Raw genomic sequence first — 23,315 nt, 5'->3', positions numbered from 1 at the left:
TGTTAAACAGTTTAGAAGCAGATCTTCTAGTAGTGGTAAATGCCTCACTTCACTCTGGGAGTTTTCCAAACTCCCTGAAAACTGCAGTTGTCAAGCCCCTCCTGAAAAAGAGCAATCTGGATAAGACCATATTAAGCAACTATAGACCGATCTCAAATCTTCCTTTCATAGGCAAGATCATTGAAAAAGTTGTCTTCAATCAGCTGAACAAATTCTTAAACTCGAATGGATACTTTGACGATTTTCAGTCTGGTTTCCGACCGCATCACAGCACAGAGACAGCGCTCATAATAAACGATATTCGCTTAAATACTGATTCAGGCAAATTATCAGTGCTGGTGCTACTCGACCTCAGTGCTTCATTTGACACTGTCGATCATAACATACTTCTTGACAGGCTGGAAAACTGGGTGGGGCTTTCTGGGATAGTCCTAAAATGGTTCAGGTCATACTTAGATGGGAGAGGTTATTATGTGAGTATAGGAGACCATAAGACCGTAACTCTTACATGTTTAGGCCTGATCATTCCATCCACCCCAACTTCCATAGACATTCAAAATTATATGCAATAAAACTGTAAATTAGCTAAACTGTGGATCTGGTGGCTGCTAAGTTTCCAGTGATACATCTAGTGATACATTCCAGTGATACAATAGATAAATGGGACTAACATTGTTTTAAGTTACACATAAATCCCTAAACCGTTTTCTGGAGCAGAGATTTTGTTGTTATTTATTGGCCCTTTAAATTATTGAGGACATTTAATCATTATGCAAATTGGGTGCATTTTTCAAGAAATAAATAAAATGTAGGAACAAAATACATCATACAACTCCAAGCGTAGAATGTTTCAATTAGGAAACCTAAATCACTTTAGAAACTATACATTGGACAGCAATATGGCCAGAGAAATTATGATTTTTTTAGAAAGACATATTTGAGTTAGCTTGGCTACATCAGCTCTTCAACCCTGGCATTTTATCACCTTTATGGCAGATAATTACAGCCTATAAGGAAATCATGCGGTATCATAAATCTAAATAATGCAGTTTCAGATGTAATAGGGGCTCTTTTTCAAACTCTGTTAAAACACTTATGAATTAAAAATATTTTATATTTTCTAATTTTATTTGTCTTATCTTGTCATTTTAGTGTAGAATAAACAAAGCTGTGAAATTTTGCAGTTTTGAATTGAAAATATGTGATCACGATTCATGTAATTCATAAATGAATGTGACAAGACAAGAAACATTTGCGTTTTTTCAACATATCAGACATACGAATGAATAAGAGTGAACGTGTGCACATTTTAAAATTAAATATTACTTGCAAATAGTTTAAATTGATTTATATATAAATTGAACTACAATTATACCTAGAACCTCTTTTACCACTCTTATTCCCTTAAATCCCTTTTAATTCTTAAATTATTTACTTGCTTTATTATTATTTATAAATGAATACATCTTAGAATTAAAAAAATATATATCTTCATCAATCATCATGTGAGTTTTGATATAAAATGCAATGACATTTCGACATTTTTGGAGAAAAGAAGTATTTCTAACTATAAGAGTCGATTAACCTCACTATCACATGAAGCTACTCTATGATTATGATGTAAACCTATTAAAAATTATAACATCATGACATTTATTCACTGTCATTACTTGGCCATCTGCTCTTTTTTTCCTAAATATTATGCGTGATGGTAAGTAACAGAATGGAACAATGAATATTTGCTGTAAAATGCAACTGATACTGACATTTTTAAATATCAAGTCCAAGTCTGACACATTTACTCTTTCCTTAAAATCAGGAAAAGCATTATATCCTTTAAAACATTAAGAATTTTCTCCATTTAAAACAATCCTAGGGAAAATGCCATTTAAAGAATTATTCTACCCATTATTAATAGAGGACCAACTTACAGATTATGTTTGCATAAAATGTAAGATGCATTCTTTATAAAGCTCTCGAACTAACTAAACAATACTAATCTTCCCCCTTAAACTCAAGGAGAGCTCATGTTTGTTTCAGCAGATACACTGGATCTATAAGACTAATGGAGAGAGTCATTTAAAATTAATTTCATCTGGCACCAAAAGTAGTTGGAACACTGTTCAGAGATTACTTTAGACAAATTTCACAAAAAAATCTTTCACATTCAATGAATTCCTCTACAAGACATTTATTAGAATGGCTTTGCAGTACAACAGTTTTAAGTTCACACTTTTGAGCTCAAGAAACATGACTGGAGAAAACATCTAGATGATAAAAAAAAAGAAAAAAAAAGATGAAACACCATATTACTAATAGTTCATCATTCACTTTACAGCTATAAAAACAGGGAGAGAAGGATTTGACCCTGCATCTCACTCCTTCCTGCGTTTCTTCTCGTGGTCGTAGTCCTTTGAGCGGCCACTAGTGGACGCCCTCTTGGAGCCTCCGTGCTGCTTGGCTTCCTCCAAGAACTTATCCAGACCGAAAGGATCCTCCTCAAACTGCACCGGCCCATCGCGGCGGGGGCCGTGGTCCGCACCTGAGAACTCCCGATCAGGAACAAACCTGGAGAGAGAAGGGGAATCGTTCAAGTGCGTGAGCCAGGAAGCTATAATACAATAAACAAACGTGTCAAAAAGACCAATGTGCATCTGTTGTGATTCTAACCATATTCAGCAGGGCCTAAAGCAAGTTGATTAAATTGTACTTGTAATGATCACCTTTGTATTTTAATTTAGTTTATATAAAAAAATAAATAAAAAAAAATTAGATGTGTTTTTCTGTAGTTAAAATGCCTGCAAATATTGAGTCCAGGTATCTCCATACCTGCTGCTCTGCATGAGTGTGTCCAGGTCGTCTCCATACACGTCCTTATCCGCATTCTTACCGGGCCTGTAGATATTCTGTGCCATGTCTCTGCCACTTCTGAAGGGCTGATCATACACATTATACATCTCATCTTCTCCACCGGCAAAACCACTGTCCATCCCCTGAAAAACACAAGCAAACAGTGAGATTTATACCTCACAGCTACAAAAAGTGCATCTTACAGTCATTTGTATTGATCTTTTAAAAACATTTTATAGTCAAAATATATTAAACAAAAAAAAAAAATTATGCACTAGAGATTGCCAGTAATTTCCCACGTTCTGAAAAATCACGATTTGATTACCAATGACCACGATTTGAATTGAATTCCCCTTTTTGACCATTGAGAGCATTCGTTTGCATGAAGCTGTATTTCTGTGCGAAACCAAAAAAAAAAACTTGGTGTGGAATGATGTACAGACAATATTAGATTGGATGATGTAAAACAGGCTTTGCTATTACATTTAGATTTAATTATTTAGCAGACACTTATCCAAAACGACTTACAAATAAAAAAAAGAATAGAAGAAGCAATCAAACCAACAATAAGCAAGTGCTGTGACCAGTCCCAGTTACATACCTGCCAACCTTGAAATTATTTTTTGCGTACCGACGGGGGGGGGGGGGGGGGGGGGGGGGACTTACTACGACGACGACGACACATGCATTATATTGCATTGCATAAAATGTGTGCTGGTCAACTAGTCTAAAATTAAGAAACCCCTATAAAACTGTAAAAAAATAAAAAAAATAAAGTACAATTAAGATAGACTACTTAATGTATTATTCCCATATCCAAATATGATAATACCACAGGGAAAAGGGCTTCTATTTGTGACGTGCTGTCTTTGCATTTGAACATTGCGCATTTTAAACAGGAAACGCATTAGCTGAATGTTAGCCAATACAAACATATTTATAGAAAACAGTTGACAATGATTAGACAGGTGTCCAATAATAGCATAACGAATCACTTATTCTAAAAATAATATCAAGTATACCGGTAAGTTAGACGAATCCGACATATAAGGGCTGTTAACAGTAAAACGTTCGTCATTTAACGAATAATAATAAAAAAAAAAGGATAATACAAAATGCTTTCTGGCATTTTGACAGAAAAAAAACAAAAAAAAAACAAAAACAAGCAATAACAAAATTTAAACTTAGCCCGTCAAATTTAATTTTACAATTACCTTCTCTCTCTTTGTGCGCGCGTCCGTGTTTGTGAGAGAGAGCTCGCGCAGCACTGATACAACGGTAGCGTACTTTTTAATCCATAACTAACGCGCTAGTTTTCATACAAAATAAATATGTAACATAATTAGGTACTTTTATTATTAACACAATAACGTAACACATGAAGGCTACGTTTCTTAGCACTGAAAATTAATTAATAAACGCTTGTTTCTCCAGACTCGCACTTAATCCACAAATCACATCACTTTCATAATCACTAAGCCATAGCGATTTCAAGTTTATTAAGATTTATTGTTCAGCATTTCTTGAGCATTTTATTATTTGCATGGCTGAATGATGGCTTCCTCTTTTCTGAGTGACCATGAAGAACGGAGTATTTTAAATAATCCATGCAATCCGTGTGATCATCGATTAGGTTTACTCAGTACAATATTTCAACTTTCCATATCGAGCCCAGCCCAGCCCGTTTACCTTCAGGAGTCAGATGTACATTGACGACTGTACTGTCCTCGTTTATGAAATCAGTCAGACGGCGGCCGCGGGAGTGGAAGGCGGATCGAGCGGGATTCTTTATTGGTGTCGATTTTCAGTCTCTTTTTAATGATAGGTCTTACGTATCTGTCAATCATCCCCGCTTGCTATTTGGGGAATGAATCCAGCGCTATGATTGGCCGAACTCTTCTTCTTTTGCTGTTGCTTGATTTGAGGACTGCGCGTGCAGAGGCGTCACCAGGTTTTTGCGTAGTTTAGAGTAACAAATCGTACCAGCGTACTTTGAAGTCAAAATGTGTATCCGCTACGCAAAATGCGTACAGGTTGGCAGGTCTGCAGTTAGTCTAGCACAGTACATGTAGAAAGGTTTTCTTTTTTAAAGAGATATATAGAATACTAAGTGTTAGTATTAATGGGTCAAGTGTTGACAAAAACGATGAGTCTTCAGTCGTTTCTTATTAACATGTATAATATTTACATATTAACATGTTCCCTGCAAAACAAGGTCTATGATTCATCAACAGAAAAATCACAGAGGCAGATAAAGGAGCTCAAGGATTATGGATTGTCTTTGTCTTAAACGCTTGATTTCATGTGTTTAATTGCACACCTTACCATCACACTGATGAACTAAAATCAGCACGGTGACCAATTTGAGATCAGCAAAGCCTGAGGGTTGATTACCTTGCTCTGATTGAAGAGTCTCTGGTCATACTGAGCCTCACTGGAGGTACGGGGGTTCGGTTGTCCCAGGGCAATGAGCTCACTGATGTCCCTGTCCTGATCTCTTTGAAGCTTTGACCTGGACAGACCAAAATTACACTGACATCAGCTAAACCCACATTAACACCTCATACAAAGAGCCATCAGGGTCATCACGCTACATTACATGAGTCTCAAACTGGGAGTTCAGGGAATTCTCACACGAACATCTTTTGAGGAAAAAGCATGAATAATTCAAGCTATTACAACTACAGATTAAATCCATTTTAACAAGTACAACAAAATTAGTCTGAATATGGGATGAGTCAAGTTTGTTTCACTAAAAGGTGTCTGATGTAAAAATGAACACCGGTGGGACTTGTGTGAGATCAGAGGACAGAAAATAACCCATAAAATGGGATGTGTGCATCAGTTCTACCAGCCCATGAATGATTCAGGGCAAGTGTGTAAAAAATGCATGTACCTCTTATCAGGGGCAGCTCTGGAGATGTTCCTGTCGTGCTGCCTATCTTTCCTCCTCTCGTGACGGATCTCTTCACGCTCCCTGACTTCTGTGTCTTCACCACCTGAGAGAAAATCAAAGACATTAGATTGTGATCTCACCAATAGCGACAGCACTCTGATGACCGAAAATAAGGGCCAAGTCCAAATCGTCTCCCTTTTCAATTCGTGAATTGGAAAACATTTAAAATAAATAACTTTAAACATAAAAAAAAAAAAAAAGAAGAAAAAAAAAAAAAAAAGTGTAGGCAGAATTTCAAACAGTGATTGTTAGTCAAATATCAAATGTTTTAGGAAAATACCACATATACAGCATATGCGTATGACAACACGTATAAGTGTAATACATTTGTAAAGAAAGACTATGCACCTGCGCACATATATATTAAAATGCACATACCTATAGACTAAACACATAATATGCATGTGCACGCCGTCAGCGTTTTCACAGATTCACGGTTTTTAAGTTTAGACGGAGATAAGGTTTTTAAAGTAATTTCAAAACTTGCACCGTGGAACCTATTTCAAGGTTTGCGTTCTCGAGGCCCAGGCACTGTTGTTGTGCGGATGAGCGGGTCGGAGCGCTTTAAGGGTTTTCTGTTAGAACGGTGTCATGTTAGCGGCCCCTAAGTTAATAACTAATGATCTTTGCAACTGAAGTGAATCAATCAAAACTAACTTTAGCTGGACAATAACTTTATTCTAGAGCTGCTGTAAAGCCAAAACCATCTGTGTTTCTTTAATTTCCTAGTTTCACTGTAAAGCTGCTTTGAAACAATCCATATTGTTAAAAACGCTATATTAATGATGGAGTGTGTCCGTCTCTTTGTACCTTTGTCACCGTGGGCTTTGATTCCAGCTCTCCTGTCTCTGGCCATCTTAGCCAACTCTCTCAGCTTCTCTTCTTTCTTTTCTTTTTCTTTCTGGGCCATCTTCTTTTCCACTTGAGCTCTCATCTCCACAGCCTCTCTGGCCTGTACACATCACACAACCAACAACATCAGCATAAAAATAAGTCAAAATATTTACCAGCCCTAGACAGAACTTAATTTTATAGGGATTTGATTGCATTGTAAAAAGCAAGCATTCCCAACCAAAATAAAGCTAGATCTATAAATGCTCTCCAAATTGATCAGAGGAGCCAAGGTTTTTGTTTTTTCAGATGTCATCATCAGATAGTGTTACTCCCAGATAGTGCTTCACACATGATTTTGGTCTGAGAAACTGCCCTGTAATGTTGATATAGTGCTGAAGGTTTCTTTACTTCTTAAAAGTCAGAAAACTTAGCAATGTGGGATTCAGAGTGTTAAGGGATGCAGGAATAAGCAGTCTACCTTTCTGTCTGCAATGTACAAAGCCTCAGCCAGCTTGGCAAAGTTCTCATTGATGTGGACGGTCTGCAGGCCTCGTCCGTCAGCAGCCAAACGCTTGTCCAGAGGAATGGTGTAACCCTGAGAAGCAACACGGTTGTATCCAGTCAATATTTTAAAACATCAATAAACAGCTGAATAATTGATGGAGGCTCAGCATTACCTTTGCGTTCTTCCAGTTGGAAATACAGGGTGGAATCTTCCACTCCTGCTGTTCTTTCACTGTCATCTACAAAAAAAAAAAAAAAGAGGAAAAAACAAGAGATGCTTTGAGTTTAGTTGAGATGTTCTCAGAAATGTTTCCTCCAGACAGGTTTCTGTGGATTCTGAGTGTAAACAAAGCAGATGACTAACAATGTTGGGCTCGATAGTTGGTGGAAACCAGACTCCTACCTTTCTGCTTGGAGAGTGCATGACTGGAGCAGGAGGGGATGGAGGTCCACGAGGAATTTTCTTATTGATTCTGTAAGAAAACACAAACATTGAGTTTCTTGTGCTTTTCCCACACACCACATTCAATTTCACTTAAATCTCAGATTAAGGTCACATACTTGAATCGTGGTGGTTCCATTGGATCTTTCTGCATTTCCACCATACGGATGACCCTCTGTTTTGCTCCAGAGTTAAACGCGAGTCCTTGCTGGGAGGGTGTGTACCTTTAAGAAATATATGAACAATTTATGGAACTTTTGTGAACTCGAACACAAACTCAATTACAGAATGCTGTCAACATCTTGCAGTGCAAACAATCGCACAGAAACTCTCAGACTGACGTTAAAGGATTTTTTCAGGTTCAATCTGTGGCATAACGTCGATAACAAAAGAAGTGTTTATAAAGCAAAAATCGTTACAGTAATGCAGTTAAAAATGGAAGCACCAAGGGGCAACTACTCCCACCTCATAACAGATGATTTAGACAGCTTTAATGCTTAAAGCCCATGTTGCAGGTTTTTTTTATTTTTTATTATTAATATAACCTTGTATGAAAATACCATATGAAAAGTAAATGCAGGATTAAAAATTGTTTTGCAAGACATAAGGGCACAAATTTAATAGAAAACGTGACCATTTCCTTGACCGTGTTGAAAAAGCGCTTTTTTTCACCATCGCGTCATATGACGTCACATGAGGTAGTCGTTTGGCTCTGCGTTCGCGCTCAGTGCAGAGATAGGTTGGTATTCAGTTGGAGCGGTCATGATTCAGTGTGTTTTCTGTGCTTATTGTATTTCAATGAATCATCGTCGTGGTAAATGATTGTGAATTATGGTCAGGACATCGAGTCCACAGGTTTCCGAATAAGAAAAAGGACGGTGCAATCTTCCTTGCCAGTGTGCGTTTTGTGCCGGGTAAGAGACGGGACTTCACTTATGCTTCTGCTTTGAAAAACGCGGTAGTGTGGACCGAATAATTATAATCCCGGCGATATGTGCACACTGTCCCAGCTCCTTCATCGGGTCGCCCGGTGACGGTCCGCCATCAGCATGTGGTTCGGCCGCCAGCGGGAAACATGACGCTCACGGATCCGTCAGAGATCACATATTGTACATCTGTTTTACAAAATGTGCCTTGTCTTAATTTAATTCATTAACATATCCTACATAAACTTGTAATGTAATGTAATGCATTTATGTGTTTGTTATTAGTCTGCAGCCGACACTTATTATTATTATTATTATAAATATAATATATTATGTTCTATAATTCATTTTCAATCTGTACAAACCGACTTTAATGTTTGTGTTGGCTGTTTCTACATATACAGTTTTTATACAGTAAGACAGTTGTGATTGTGATCATTTATTTTATTCATCGTCACCAAATGGGTCAATTCAAAGCCTTTATAAAGTCCCTCTTCCTCTGGAAACTGTCTCCTAATGGCTGACACACACAACACATGCAGGTAAGGGTCTAAGTACTAGCTTTGCTATTGCCTGATACATGATGATAATAATCTGTACAGTATTGTGATCTGAGCATAGTGTTATACATATCGTCGGCTAACGTGAATACATCTATAAGCTGACACTGTTCTCTCGCCCTGTTCTCCTCACACCACAACTCACCGTTGTTCTGTCTAACCCTGGCCTGTCCTGCTCACTTGGCTTCATAATTATATGATATCATCATATATATCAATTATAAATGAATTATATATATATCATACGAGTAAACATTTAGGCTACAATTCCCTTTCCGAGCTGTCATCCATTGCTTTCCTATTCGCTAGTTGATTTACTTTGACCGCTCTACCTCATGTTACGTCACTTCAGGTTCGGCGGTTTAAGCGATTTTCAAATGCGGAAGTAAAAATTTCTCACAAAAACGACCCCAGAAGCCTAAATAGCGTTTTATAAGTATATGTTTATATTTAAATCTAGTTCCTACATTATTTTTCTATACATTGGCTTACTGGGTACTCTAACCTGCAACATGGGCTTTAAACAATATAGGTTTTTTACTGAACAATTCATGCTTGTGCTAGAACAAAAATTCAAGCTGCACATTACACCTTTCAACACTGGCTTGCTTTACTTGATTTTAACTAGGGATGGGCATTTTTCAAAAATATTGCATTCGAATATTCGGGCTCATAAAATTCGAATATTCGAATATTCGTTTATTTAAATGACGTTTAACGAAAAATACGTAATTTTTTTTTATGTTTTGTCAGAAGCTTTTCTGAAGAAGCTTATGATTAGGCAATATACACAACAAGCTTACAACATGTGTTAAAGTTTTCTTTTAATTGAAAACATTAAACAGTAGGCCTATGTGTAAACAAAAAAATATAAGAACAAAAGGATATATGCTCAAGCAGCGCGAACGGAAAAAAACGCCTAATAAAGCAGAGTAGCAGATTGCGCCAGTTATCGTAAGTTACAGAACGTACACATACACTCGAGTCAGCATATTATTATCGTGTTTATATTGTTTCACGTTTATGTTGAGAAAAACAATAATATCCACATGGAGGGACGCCGCGAGCAATTTATGCTCGAGTGAGAAAACGCGCTGCGCTGACAGACGTTTCAGAGAAACAAAGATAACGGTGTTCTAGTTCTAAGTTTCTAACAGCACCTTGCGTTTTCTGTTCTTAAACCTCTCTCTCAAAGAAAACTTAAAGGAAGAATATACCTCAATATCATTTTACTATTAGATAAGTTATCATCTCGGATCACTCGCACTACAGCTGCGCTTACCTGCAGTCGTGATGCAGTGATAGACAGCTGTCTTTCCTCAGTCGACTGCTGCTGTTTGGATTTCATGTGATTTCTCATTGTGGTGATGATATTATAACTCCAGATTAATAAATTAATTTGATCAAAAGTAATTCCATTTTGTAAAATCATTTAGTAACCTCATTTTCGACTAGTAATTCCAAACTTCGCGAGGCAGACGACGACATTATGATAAAATACAAACAACTTGTTAAACATGCGCCACAGTGCCACCCAGTGCATTTAATTATAACTGCGAGTTAGTGCTTGGGATTTATCAGGGATTCACTGCATTTACGACCTGCAAAGTATTTACGGCTTCATAAATTCGATAAAATTCGAATAGTATTTTATTTTTCGAATAATAATTACAGATCGAATATTCGAAAATTCAAATATTCGTGCACATCCCTAATTTTAACCAAGGCACAAGTTTAAATAATTTTCTGGTCATCAACATCCTACTGTCGATATAGCTCAACTTGTAGTGAACCCAGAACATTTATTTAAACTCTAGGTTTAAGAGCATTTGTCAGTGGAACTTGTCTTACCGAATATACTGTGCTGGGGCCTGTTTGTCTGCAGCACGTACAGGCATGGCCGCTGCAATTTTCTGTGAGACCTGTTTATCCAGAGCTGCTCGGGTCTTTTCTGTAATCTACAGGAGGAGGAAACTGGAACGTTAATTCATGCTGGCTTGGCTTCATAATTATTCAAAATCATGAGGATTATTGTTTGATTAAAAACAACAACAGTACCAACATTGTTCATGTCATTTTAACACCACCAACAAAAACCCACTTGAAGTTAGTGATTATGGACCAGCATCTATACATTACACATTGCTGTGTAAATGAAGCTTAATAAACCTGCTCTGTCATCCGTTTACTTAAAAAAATATTAGGGGTGTCCCCGACTATGGATTTTCATAGTCGAATCAGAATCGTCAAGTCTTGCCTATAGTCGACTAATAGTCGAATCATGTGTATGGGAGTGGGGCTGGGGGCGGGGCTTTAACATTTCAAAGCCGCGATGTACAGAAAATCACACAAAGATATAGTAGAAAATGTATAAAAACATTTTGGATCAATAAAACTAAGAAATAACAAATAACTCCAGAAAGGCCACACTGCAGACAGGATTTGCATTTCACATGCAAATCAAATTAAATCGGCTAAATTACCTGTGCGAGCAGGTTCTAAGTACAGCACAACATCGATGCACCGAAAAAATAAACAATTTACTAAATTAAATTAGAACAGAATATACCTTTAAAATTACAAAACGAAATAAATCAGAATCAAATCACAACAGACCTGACTACCTGATCGAGAGAAAAAAATCCAGTCTTTCACTCTGTCTGTGTCCGTTGGAGTCTTTTGTGCGCACAGATAAAATACATTCTAAAACACTTAACGTGAAAAACTTTTAACGACTTAATCTCCTAAAATAGTTAAATTAAAATATCAAATTATGTAAAGAAAACGCTTTACTATAGGAGGAACGCATTGCGTTCATATTCTGGGTTCATCTGCTTATCTGCACATATATGGTTTCTTAATAAAGTGTGTAGGCTACTGTGTACATGCATTAAAGGGATAGTTCACTTTGAAATTAAATTTTGGTATGTTTTAGCTTACCTCAAGGGCATCCAAGATGTAGGTGTCTTTTTTTCCGCAGTAGTTTCAATTTTGATATTTTTAGGTCAAACCGTTCTTGTCTGTCAGTCATATAATGCAGGTCTATGGTCACTGTCTCAAAGAGCATGCACAGAGTCCAAATTAAAACAACAGTTTTAACAAATCTTATACACAGCCACGTCCAAGTGATCTGATCTGACGTGTACGCAGACTGGTGCAAAGATATATACACTAGATGTCGCCTTAAAGACATTCGTTCCAATGAACTGCCGTAGACAAGGCGACATCTAGTGTATATATCTATGCACCAGTCTGCGTACACGTCAGATCAGATCACTTGGACGTGGCTGTGTATAAGAGGTAAAAACGATATAAATACTGTTCATTTTCTCACACAAACCGCTCGTTTCGTGTCTTAGGCCATCAATGTGTACTTACGATGGGGAATTGTTTAATTTAGGCTACGTTCACACTGCAGGGCTTAATGCTCAATTCCGATTTTTTGAAAAAATTCGATTTTTTTGTAAGGCCGTTCACATTTCCAATTAAATGCGACCTTTTGTGATCTCCTGTGTGAACGTGAAATGACCCAGAAGTGACCCGCATGCGCAGAAGAGTACTCAACGGTCAACGACATCACTTGTTGTTTGCGGAAGTACTGTAACTAAACTTTAACTAACTGTGATTCTCTCTCACACACACACACACACACACACACACATGAGCGCGCGCAGCGACCGTTACACAAGAGCCAGACAGCAGCCGCTGACGCTGACCTATCTAATATCAGATTCAGCACAAATAAGTTAACATAACGTATATATAATGGCCGTGGGCTTTTTTTCTTTTTTTTTAATTAACGGGCTCGTCGAGGTCGACCCGTTCGGCAGATTTACCTCAGCTCGACGAATATGCAGTCCGTTTTCAAACCGACGACTAGGCCCTACTTCAATGCAGAATTATGAAGTTTTTCGCGTACTGTATCAATGACGTGCGGGTCGGATATATGCGACCTGGCCGTTCAGACTGAAGTCGCATTTCAAAAGATCGGATATGTATCGGATTTGGGACCACATACCCAAGTGGCCTGGGTCGCATTTGAAAAGATCGGATCTGTGTCGTTCAGACTGTCATGAAAAGATCAGATACAGGTCGCATAGGGGCAAAAAAATCGGAATTGGGTCGTTTCAGCCTGCAGTGTGAACGTAGCCTTAGACGACGGGGAATCGTTTTAATTTGGACTCTGTGCATGCTCTTTGAGACAGTGACCATAGACCTGCATTAAATGACTGACAGACAAGAACGGTTTGACCTAAAAATATCAAAATTGAAACTACTGCGGAAAAAAAAAAGACACCTACATCTTGGATGCCCTTGAGGTAAGCTAAAACATACCAAAATTTAATTTCAAAGTGAACTATCCCTTTAAGCCATGTTAAAGTGCCTTTTAAGCATTTTAAAAGCTTTTTTCACGTTAAGCATTTTAGAATGTCCCGTGGAAAACCAACTTGTTAACGCTGGCCGGCAGAAGTGCGATCATGGTTTTCCTGATGCTAAATCCAGCCTTGGAGAATATCCTTTCTGATGGTGTACAACACTTTAGATTTTCTTATCCCAGACATTGTTAAAGATTTAAATCCTTGCCGCCAAGACGCTCCTCTGTCGGTCACGGATTGAAAGTGAAACTTAAATCTGTCACGGGGTGTTTGGATTTATTCACGCACGTTACTTTTTTTTATTAAAAGCTTCTTTCTTTGCACATTTTTATATACAGCATTATCATAATAGGCTGAATATTAACGTATTGACAGAAAACCGGTAGTTCTATGTGAAATCAGACATTGAGCGCCCTCATATAGCCAAAGTGGCATGATCCTCGTTTCATAACACCTCTGCGAAGATTCGACCGTGAGATCGGTACTCGAATCAGGCTCCTCCAATCGAAGCATCGAATCTTCGACTATTCGGGGTCACCCCTAAAGAATACTTGTACAAAGCTTACCTTATTTAAAAAATACATGTAGAACTTAATTAGTATTAATATGTTGATAATTTAAACAAAGGAATGAATACAGTAATCGTTAGAATTCCATTTTTCGCTGGGATAGCGAAACTGATATTAACGATTATGAAATTCCACTGGTATTGGTATAACTACTGAAATGCTGTTATTGTCAAAACCCCATTTTGAATATTCTTCGAAATAAAAATAAAAATCCACATTGATCATCCAAAAATTGTCATTCTAAACAATGCAGAAATAGAGCAGCTCAATGCAGAGAACTGCTGCACGTCAAAGCCGCAACCAAGAACGCATTTTCTGCGCTGCTTTTCCATTGAGCGCTAGACAGACATCTTTGACAACTGCACTCGTGTCTTGCACTTCAACTTTTAAAAAACTTTTTTCCCCCATTCCACTGAATCTCATGATTTAAAAGCAAAAGTACTTCGGATCTTTCTATTTAAACGAAAAATTCAGACAGTCATGCTATTTGATTGCTTTGAAAAATAAAATTTGGTGCAATACAATTTTTCTCATTAAGTCCTCGAGGCCACAGGAAACAAGCCGAAAGCTTTTCCCCCTAACTGAAATGATGCCTTTAAAAATTCTAATATAATTCGATAATATATTTAAGTAAAAGATTAAAATGTAGTTTTTCAGCCATTTTGACAGCCCTATTTCAGCCTGTAGTAAATATCTACATTTAAACCTGTTCTCAGTCAAACGAGGCTGTTATATCTCACCTCTTTCACAGCCTCTTCATCGGGTTTCTGCAGCTCAGGATGATCTTCGTTTAGTACTTCCTTAGGAAGCATGTCTGTGTATTTGCTGAACACGACCTGAAACAAGCAAATAAAATTATGAAAACGTTCTCTCCAGGTGTGATTCACTGAATATATATGAACAATTCAACAACACAAGAAGATGAGGCACCTTGTCTTTGTTTTGACCTTGCCTAGCAATGGCGTCATATTTGATCTTGCCCTCTGCATCCACCTGCACTGCCAGAGCATTGGACGTCCTTTTCTTCCTACCCATTTCCAGAGGATACTGGGCCACGTGGACCTCTGGAAAAGCTCCTCCATCTCCAAAATCCTGTAAAATAATATCATAAGATTACCAAAGCAATTTACAGTATGATTTAATCAGTGTAGGAAACTAAAACCCGAAGCAAAGACTGTCAGTTATTTTGGCTCATTAGATCTAGCATAATCTAGTGAGGTTAGAGTGAATAACATGCATCTGTGCAGCATCTCTCTGGTAAAAGTTCAAATACTTAAAGTGTATTATATAATTATAGGGCCTATGCCAATACCCATACTCACGGTCTTGCTAACTTGAGTGTCTAGGTGACAGGAAGTGCGTTGCATAGGGACCACTGAACAGACATTTAGAAGTCTATTTTAAAGTGCAAAGTATTGGAAACCAAAATGTGTAAATAAAACTCTGTAAAAACTAGGGATGCACCGATATGAAAATTACCACTTAATTTAGACCCCCCCCCACCCATATACATATATATAATAAATAATCAAATCATAAATAATCTTTTATTGCAGTACCTCTAGTACTCGGGGCACCCATGATTTCCTGAATCCGTAGGGAGGAGGTTCTCTGCGAGTGGAGACCAAAGCAGTGGATTGTGACCTCTGAACACGAGACCTCTCCTCCGCCTCCAGCTGGTCCTGGGACAGTTGGGTGGGTGCAGGGAGAAAACTACAAGATGGAGAAAAAAAAAATTGTCAAGTGAGGTTAACAGAAACTATTAAATCACCAGGTGATCCCTATTAATAGGATGTCAATTACAGCTGTATATGGATGCAAGTTTACATCTTATTAACAGGAATCACCTGGTGATGTAATAGTATGTGGGTGTATGATATAGAAACTGTGAACACTAAGTCAAACAGAGATAAATTGGATTTAAAAGACGACAACATATGTTTCCTTAACATAGACAAATTGTATGTCAAATTAAACTACAATTACTCAAATTAAAGTTCAACAGCACAAGGTACAAGAGGTAATTATAACTTTAAAAAATGGAGATGTGACGAATGCATTTAGAGCCTTTTATATATACATAAGAAAACACATATTAATCGCGAATTTGCTATTTATTTATGCTAGAAATGGTTTTTTTTTTGCTTTTGCTGTGGTCGTAGCATTAGCTTCTTAGCACTCACTGTGATACAAAGAGTACAACACCGCAGGCCTCAGCGCATCAAATAACATAATTCAGTTAATAAAGAACGCAAATTATGAACAAACATCACACGTGGGCACCTAAACAAAACACGTAGACCTCTTTAACTTGAGTTTTAATGAAAAAGTGGAAACAAAAACCCTTAAAAACAGCTCCAGTGCTACTTACCTTGCCAGCGACATCTTGTCCGCTTCTGTACTCACGTTCTGACGTCACGCCACTGAGATAACGTCTCGCGATGTTTGGAGACGAAAGGGTTATGGTGCGTTCAAGTCCTCCTGGGAAGTTCGTACGCACGAGGTGGGAAGTCGTGCTTATAACCATAGATGCTTATAACGGCATGTGCGTTCAAGTCACTTTCGTCGGAGCAAAATGGCGGAGTACTTTCTCTTAATTAATTACACAAAAATACAGTAAGGTTCTTAAACTCTTGTTCTAGAAAATGAAGAACAAAGAAATGTGCATCAGGTGTACTTTTTATTTTTATGTTTTGAATTAATTTATGAAGCCACTGCCAACACATCGTTACATGTTGCATTGTTATATTATAATACAATCATATTCTGTGTTGGCGATTAGCTGTTAATAGAAAAGCCTGACAATATCACAGCTAAATACCTTTACGTATTGTGTATTCCGCCATGTTAATCACTGACACGCCCCCAACTCGTAAAGATCGGAGCTTCTTATCCCGAGCTCCCCACTGGTATTTACGACATTGTGGTGGCGTTCAAGTGCGTTCAACTCGTAAATACGATCTATACGAGATGACTTGAACGCACCATTAGCCCATAGACATAATAAATACATAGGCGCCGCCATACTGCGGACTCGTGCGGAGGGCAACTTTCCCATACCTCTCATAACGAGAATTGAGAAAAATGCCTATTTATTTCGTGTGCTGCTTGGGGCTTTACAAATCGCCACACAATTGAAAACAGGTCTCAGGGAATTACCTTTCACAAGCAAAACTGAAAAATTTGTTCCTGGTTGTATTTCATTTACTATTTTTATTTTTAGAGGAGAAAGGCCGCGAAATTTTAAAATACTACTGTTATTGTGTCACGAAATGTAGTTTTAAGAGTTTTTCAGTCGACAATGTAGTTGTTTAAAGCTCAAATCTGTGGTTTATTTATAAAGATAGCGCCTATTTAAAAATGTTATCTGGCGGTTTCGGAGTTGTGAGACCCAGCGATCACCGGGCGCTCAGCGCTCATGTAACGTTACCCCGCCGAGAACAGCCTTACCTCGGCTAGGTCTTCTGACGTTCGCCGCTGGATCTGATGTCTTAGTCTAGTCGTGGTTAAACATGAGAATAATTTGTCTTGTGTATATCTAACGGGCGATCTTTGGTCTCATTAATCTATAATATGTTCCTTGGCAAATCGTTTTGGCTGAGGGCAAAGTGAAGTTTCATAACTTTATATATTTAGGCTATTAACTGTAACGTTGTAGCCTGCTGTATGTCTGACTGAATCGTTTACTTTATTTCTTGACTTGTATAGCTTCTTATACCTTTTAAAAACTGAAATTTAACAAAAAGAGACAGGGCTGCATCATTTTATTTTATATAGCCTATGTAAGAATATTTTAAAATATATAAATTTACATTATTTATTATTGTTATTATAATAATATACCACTTGCGATTATCAATCTATTATAGTTGTGCTGTTAAATTATTGTACTATACATAGTAACTATTTAACTTATTAGCCTATTTTTTATTGTCTATATTCTGTAATTGATATTTCATATTCTATTGCTATTATTATAGGCCTACAAACTATATGCTATTATCAATATATTATTATTATTATTATTATATTATAGTACTTATGATCTATTATATAATTATACTTTTCATTACTATTTTATTTGCTGTATACTGTTTGTTTATTTTATTGACTAAACTATTTACTATTAGCCTACTTCTCACTTTATCTTATATTTACTATTTGCATTGCACTGTAGTTGTAGCCTACCATATCATATGTATTACCATAAAGGATCCATCAGTTATCTTTGTTATTGCTAAAATCGGGTCAATGACAGAATATTACGGAAGCCCTGAAACGCAACGTAAAAAAAAAAGTAAAAAAAAAAGTAAAAAAAAATAAAAATTCTAGTAGGCCTACGTAAAAAAAAAATAAAAATCCGTAAAAAAAAAAAAAAAAACGTTTCACACATACTCCGTGTGCAGTGCGTGTGCGGTGCGTGTTGCAGTGCGTATGCGGTGCAGGAGCAGCATGCGCTGAAGTGCTTTCACATAAGCTGCGTTTGCAGTGCATAACTGATCCGGCTGTACCACAAACAAATTGTATTTCAAATCCATAAGTTATCAGCAAATTTTATTAAAAAAAAATGTTTTTTTGTCAGCATTGCGATTCTCTTTGTACACATATACTCTTCAATAGACGTATTCACGTTTAAACACAATTTAAACAAACTTCATTGCATTACTTCTATATAATTATATATTAAGTTGCTCAAGCAAGTGGCAAAATATTTAACCATGTACTTATATTAAAATCGCATAGACTACATTTTTAATAAATTAAAACTTAAAATTGACAAAAACAGCAGACTCATATAGGCTACTCTTTCTTTTGCATAATTTAAATCTTTATACAATAAATCTTGCATGTCACAAAGAACTTGTTTTTCCACCTCCACGAATGAGACGAGTGTTGTTCATTATGTTGCGTTGTTGAAATATGTTTTCCCTTGATTTACCCTGGTCTTAACGTCTCAGCATTGCGATTCTCTTTGTACACATACACTCTAACGTATGCACATTTAAACACAATTTAATCAACGTAGGCTATTATTCAATGCATTACTTCTACTTATATTAAGTTCCTCAAGCAAGTGGTCAAATATTTAACCATGTAGCCTACTTAGGCTATATAAAAAACAGCCGACTCTCATGCCTTTTCTTTTGCATTTAAATTAAAACAATAAATCTTGCATGTCACAAAGAATTTGTTTTTCCACCTCCACGAGTGTCGTTCATTATGTCGCCTGAGGTAAATTGTATTTTTCCTAGCTTTACCCCGGTCTTAAAGTGAAAATAGTATTTAATTAAATACATTTATGTTAAGATTACTACATTTTATTTAATTAATCGCATTTATGGTGAAATTACTACATTTTTAGGTCAATCTGTGTTCATTTTGACCATGAAACATGCGCTGTCACTTTAATTCAGCGTTTGCAGCACAGCAAAAATAGACTCGGTGCGGAAACGATCTCTGCACTGCTGTATACGCACCGCAACTGGAACGGATCGACGGACTGCAACCGCGTGCAGTGTGGAAGCTCTAACCTGTTAACATGGGTACGAAAAAAAATACGCACCGCATATGCACTGCAAACGGAGTATGTGTGAAACGGGCGTTATAGAAGTTGCGTGTGTGTGCATTCATAACGGCGCGCGTCCACTGGTGCATAGGGCGTGTTTCCAATTCTGAATTTTGTGTGTGTGTGTCTGTGTAAATAAATGCACTTGTGAAGTCGAACTGCCTCGGACATGGATCTACACAAAATAGTAGCTTTTTACTTTTATCTGGGCTTTCAACAAAAAGAAAATTCGAGGTGCCAATCTACCAACATGCATTATCATGGCGTCGCCTAATAGACGAGCACAGACTCCGCCGGAGTAGGTTCACAATCTGATCGCAACTTTATGTGGCAGTGTTTTTGACGTGGTTTCGTGCTCGTCTATAATAGGCAACACTATCTGGGTCGAGAACACTTAACAGTATCCGCGCTGATTCCCTCTTCACCGTTCTGGATACATTTTAGGTGCATCATTCTGTATCCAATCATTTGGCCGGATCCCGTTATTTCCTCAGATATAAAGCTGGCTACCTCCATCCAGTCTGAAAAGTGTTTTCGCCTGTAAAGTCTATTCCGGCGCAGTATATTTTGTAACGTCCTAAAACAAATGGTAATGCCATGTTAGATTAGCACCTTTAAAAATATTACGACTTTAATCTCGAAACATTTCGACTTTAATCTCGAAACGTTTCGACTTTAATCTCGAAACGTTTCGACTTTAATCTCGAAACATTTCGACTTTATTCTCGAAACATTTCGACTTTAATCTCGAAATGATAGCATTTTTTTTTTTTTTTTTACGTTGCGGTTCGACTTTAATCTCGAAACGTTTCGACTTTAATCTCGAAACGTTTCGACTTTAATCTCGAAATTATAGCTTTTTTTTTTTTCAGAATTTTTTTTTTTTTACGTTGCGGTTCAGGGCTTCCGTAGAATATGCTTTTTCCACAATAAGAAAACTTTATTTAATTTAATGTGAAAATTAAATTATATCTCCGTATAGGGGTGTTCACAATTCTTATCCAAGAATAAAAAGCCAAATACATGACAAGCCTAAGCTTTGGCCATTCCTTATTAAAAAAATATTTTATAAGTCTAACTATCGAGATTTTAAATAACTATAGAGATGGAACTTTTTTGTACACCACATACAAACCACAATCGGTTGATAAATGTAATTTTTTTTTGGTTTTTATCCAGAAAAACCGCAGCTCACCTGTTTGCTTGCATTTGATTACAGCGCAGTCTTGCCCTCCGCAAAATGGCGGACGCGTTGACGTACCGCAGCAACGTTCCAAAGTATTTATTAGGCTTGTTTGATATGCGCCTTGCCTCGCCTGAAATGTAGTCGAGAGTAGGCGGCTGCAGTGAGAGGAGGAGTGAAAAAAGAGCAGGCAAGCCGGACAGTTCTCTCTTCACGCAGTGGATCTGACACCTGTGAGATCAAAGATGGATATCGCGGGATTCACGCTCGTGCACAGTGTTGCCAATAAACTGGATGGAATTTAAGTTCTGTACGTTGCTTATATGAAAATAAATAAAATGAACAAGACACCCAAAGTACTTGTTATTTAATTCCATTCCAAATACATGTTTATCAATATTTTTTAGCGCAATTTTCCACTGGACAAAATTGCGATTGTTAACTCATGATTTCTGTTCGTTCTGTCTGTGCGCACCAATCTTGCACTTCTATCTACTCCTCAACCAGACCACCTAGAGACTTCGGGTTTTCGGCATTATGTTAAGGAAGGTCTAATCTCGGGAACGCACAAAAAAAAATCCAGGAAAAGATTTTGGATTTCCTGGAAATTCCAGAAAAAATTCCGTTTTTTGCAAATTTCTCTGCAACCATAATAGCTATCGAGTTGAAACAAATTGCAATCGATATCTTCTAAAATTTACAATAATATTAGAAAAAAAGATTTGATCAAAAAACTTTCCTTTATGCTTCAAAAATTGAATTTTGAGTGTTGTGATCCCATGACGTGAGAAAATTGCGCTAAAACACTCACTGAGTTTTTATTACTTGTTTCTTTAATACAGACATGTGTTTTTATTTTATTATTTTTTTTTTATAAAAAATGTAATTGCATAACCTAAAGAGATCGCACTGTCAGATAGTTTGGGAATATTCACACATAACATAGGCTATACACATAAAACATGATATTAGAGTTTTAAAATCAAACATTTTAAAAGACAACAATACATCACAGTTGTTTAAACCAATGAGCATTAAGCTGTGTCGTCAGTAAGTCGTTTCCCATCATGCTTTTGATCAGCGCAGTCGGTGGAGAGCAACTGCGCCCAGCAGAATCTGACACGTGCGCCTTGCGCTCGCGAGAGATTTTTGACATATGTCAGCATGACATCAGAGCAAGGCGGACCGCACTAGGACACATTTCTAACCGGCATGCATCTCGCGGTGATCACCGGTGATCGATTCTGCGCAGATTTTGCTCATCTCAAACAAGCCTATTATGTCTATGGGTTAGCCTGACTACGTCAGACTTCGTACTTCCGCTCAATTTCAGTTTGCTTCTGTACTCAGTCTGAGATAGCGACCGCCTCAAAACAGCCGGGCCAATCAACGAACAGAGGGCGGGCTGAGAGCCGTAACGTAGACGCTGATTGTACCGTGGATGCGTAGATTTACTTCACATAATCTGCAAAAGTCGTTCACAGCCATGTTCACTCCGGTATTTCGCTCGATGGTTTTGTTTTCACATCATACATGTGTTTACAGTGGAAGTCAGATGCGGCTGAGCATGCGCATAACACACACCATAACCAAAGGTTATGTGATTGGCTCACGGGTAACCAATTATTTTAAACTTCAGACAAGCGCCCCCCCGCGAGAAAGAAAACATTTTTCAATTACGCCCTTCCAGACTCTGTCTACGAAGCAAAGCGAAGTAGAAGAGTTTGGTATTACCAGGCTAGAGAAGGGTAGGCTGCTACTTCATTGAAAAACTGCATTTAAAGAGTAGGCCTATATAATACGGAATTAACGACATTGTAACATATTTATATGCTAACATATGTATTAGGAGGCCATCTTAAGATGGTAAGAAGCCCCCCTGGTAAACATTTACAGAATTATAAATGACTGTTATCATAGATAGACCTATAATTCTTCTTAATATTTATATATATTTAAAATATCATTATTAGGCTATAAAATACTAAATAATAAGTTTATAAGTTAATAATTGAATAACGATGACAGTCAAGGCGAATTTCCAGTAAAAGAGATTCATCTGAAAGATATTTACTCCGAATCTTCAAGATTGTGTAACCCTGTAGGCATTTTTGAGGAAAAGTTGTTATACCACATTTTTAGAAAGTTCAATGTCTCCTGAATAAGGATCCACCGTATAACATTGAAATAAGGGTCCCATTTTCTTGTAATTGTTATTGAAACAATAGGTGCATTATTCACAGCCGAAACACTACAGGTGGATAGGGTAACATTTTTAAGTTATAGATATCACCATAAAACCTTTCCAGTTTTTCACTTACATAGAGACAGACATTTTTTGTATTACAAGTTTTCTGAAATGTCATGTTTACATATGCAAATGAGGCATACCAGTATATATATATATATATATATAATTCGAGGGGCAGGCATGCCAGTACGCGGTTCTCCCTTTCGGGCTACCTGCTGCCGCGGGCTCCTGGACAAGACCCCAGCGCCTTTGACATGTCAATTGCCTCGAGTTGCAGGCTGTACGTCTTACCCTGCAC

General features: G+C 37.4%; 1 protein-coding gene across 1 annotated transcript; it reads right to left on the bottom strand.

The window, feature by feature from the left end:
* Positions 1 to 2,171: 2,171 nt before the first annotated feature.
* snw1 (SNW domain containing 1) lies at positions 2,172 to 16,525 on the bottom strand. Its single transcript, XM_084431359.1, has 14 exons — positions 16,389 to 16,525; positions 15,577 to 15,730; positions 14,948 to 15,109; positions 14,758 to 14,853; positions 10,924 to 11,030; positions 7,706 to 7,810; positions 7,548 to 7,617; positions 7,318 to 7,383; positions 7,119 to 7,235; positions 6,617 to 6,758; positions 5,747 to 5,849; positions 5,245 to 5,362; positions 2,830 to 2,993; positions 2,172 to 2,568 (listed from the first exon to the last, which is right to left on the bottom strand). The coding sequence occupies exons 1-14, from the start codon at positions 16,400 to 16,402 to the stop codon at positions 2,376 to 2,378; spliced, it is 1,611 nt and encodes a 536-aa protein (XP_084287485.1). The 5' UTR covers positions 16,403 to 16,525; the 3' UTR covers positions 2,172 to 2,375.
* Between the last annotated feature and the right edge of the window lie 6,790 nt (positions 16,526 to 23,315).

The sequence above is a fragment of the Rutilus rutilus genome, assembly GCF_951802725.1.
Source record: "Rutilus rutilus genome assembly, chromosome: 15".
Taxonomy (NCBI): Eukaryota; Metazoa; Chordata; class Actinopteri; order Cypriniformes; family Leuciscidae; genus Rutilus; species Rutilus rutilus.
The sequence above is the reverse complement of the archived record's forward strand: the minus strand, read 5'-3'. Positions and strand labels throughout refer to the sequence as shown.

Bases quoted from the DNA above. Each gene is read 5' to 3' on its own strand.
- snw1 (XM_084431359.1), bottom strand. The intron at 7,618-7,705 runs GTATGTGACCTT...GTTTTCTTACAG, and splicing joins ATGGAACCACCACGATTCAA to AATCAATAAGAAAATTCCTC. The intron at 2,994-5,244 runs GTAATCAACCCT...TGTGTTTTTCAG, and splicing joins GACTCTTCAATCAGAGCAAG to GGGATGGACAGTGGTTTTGC.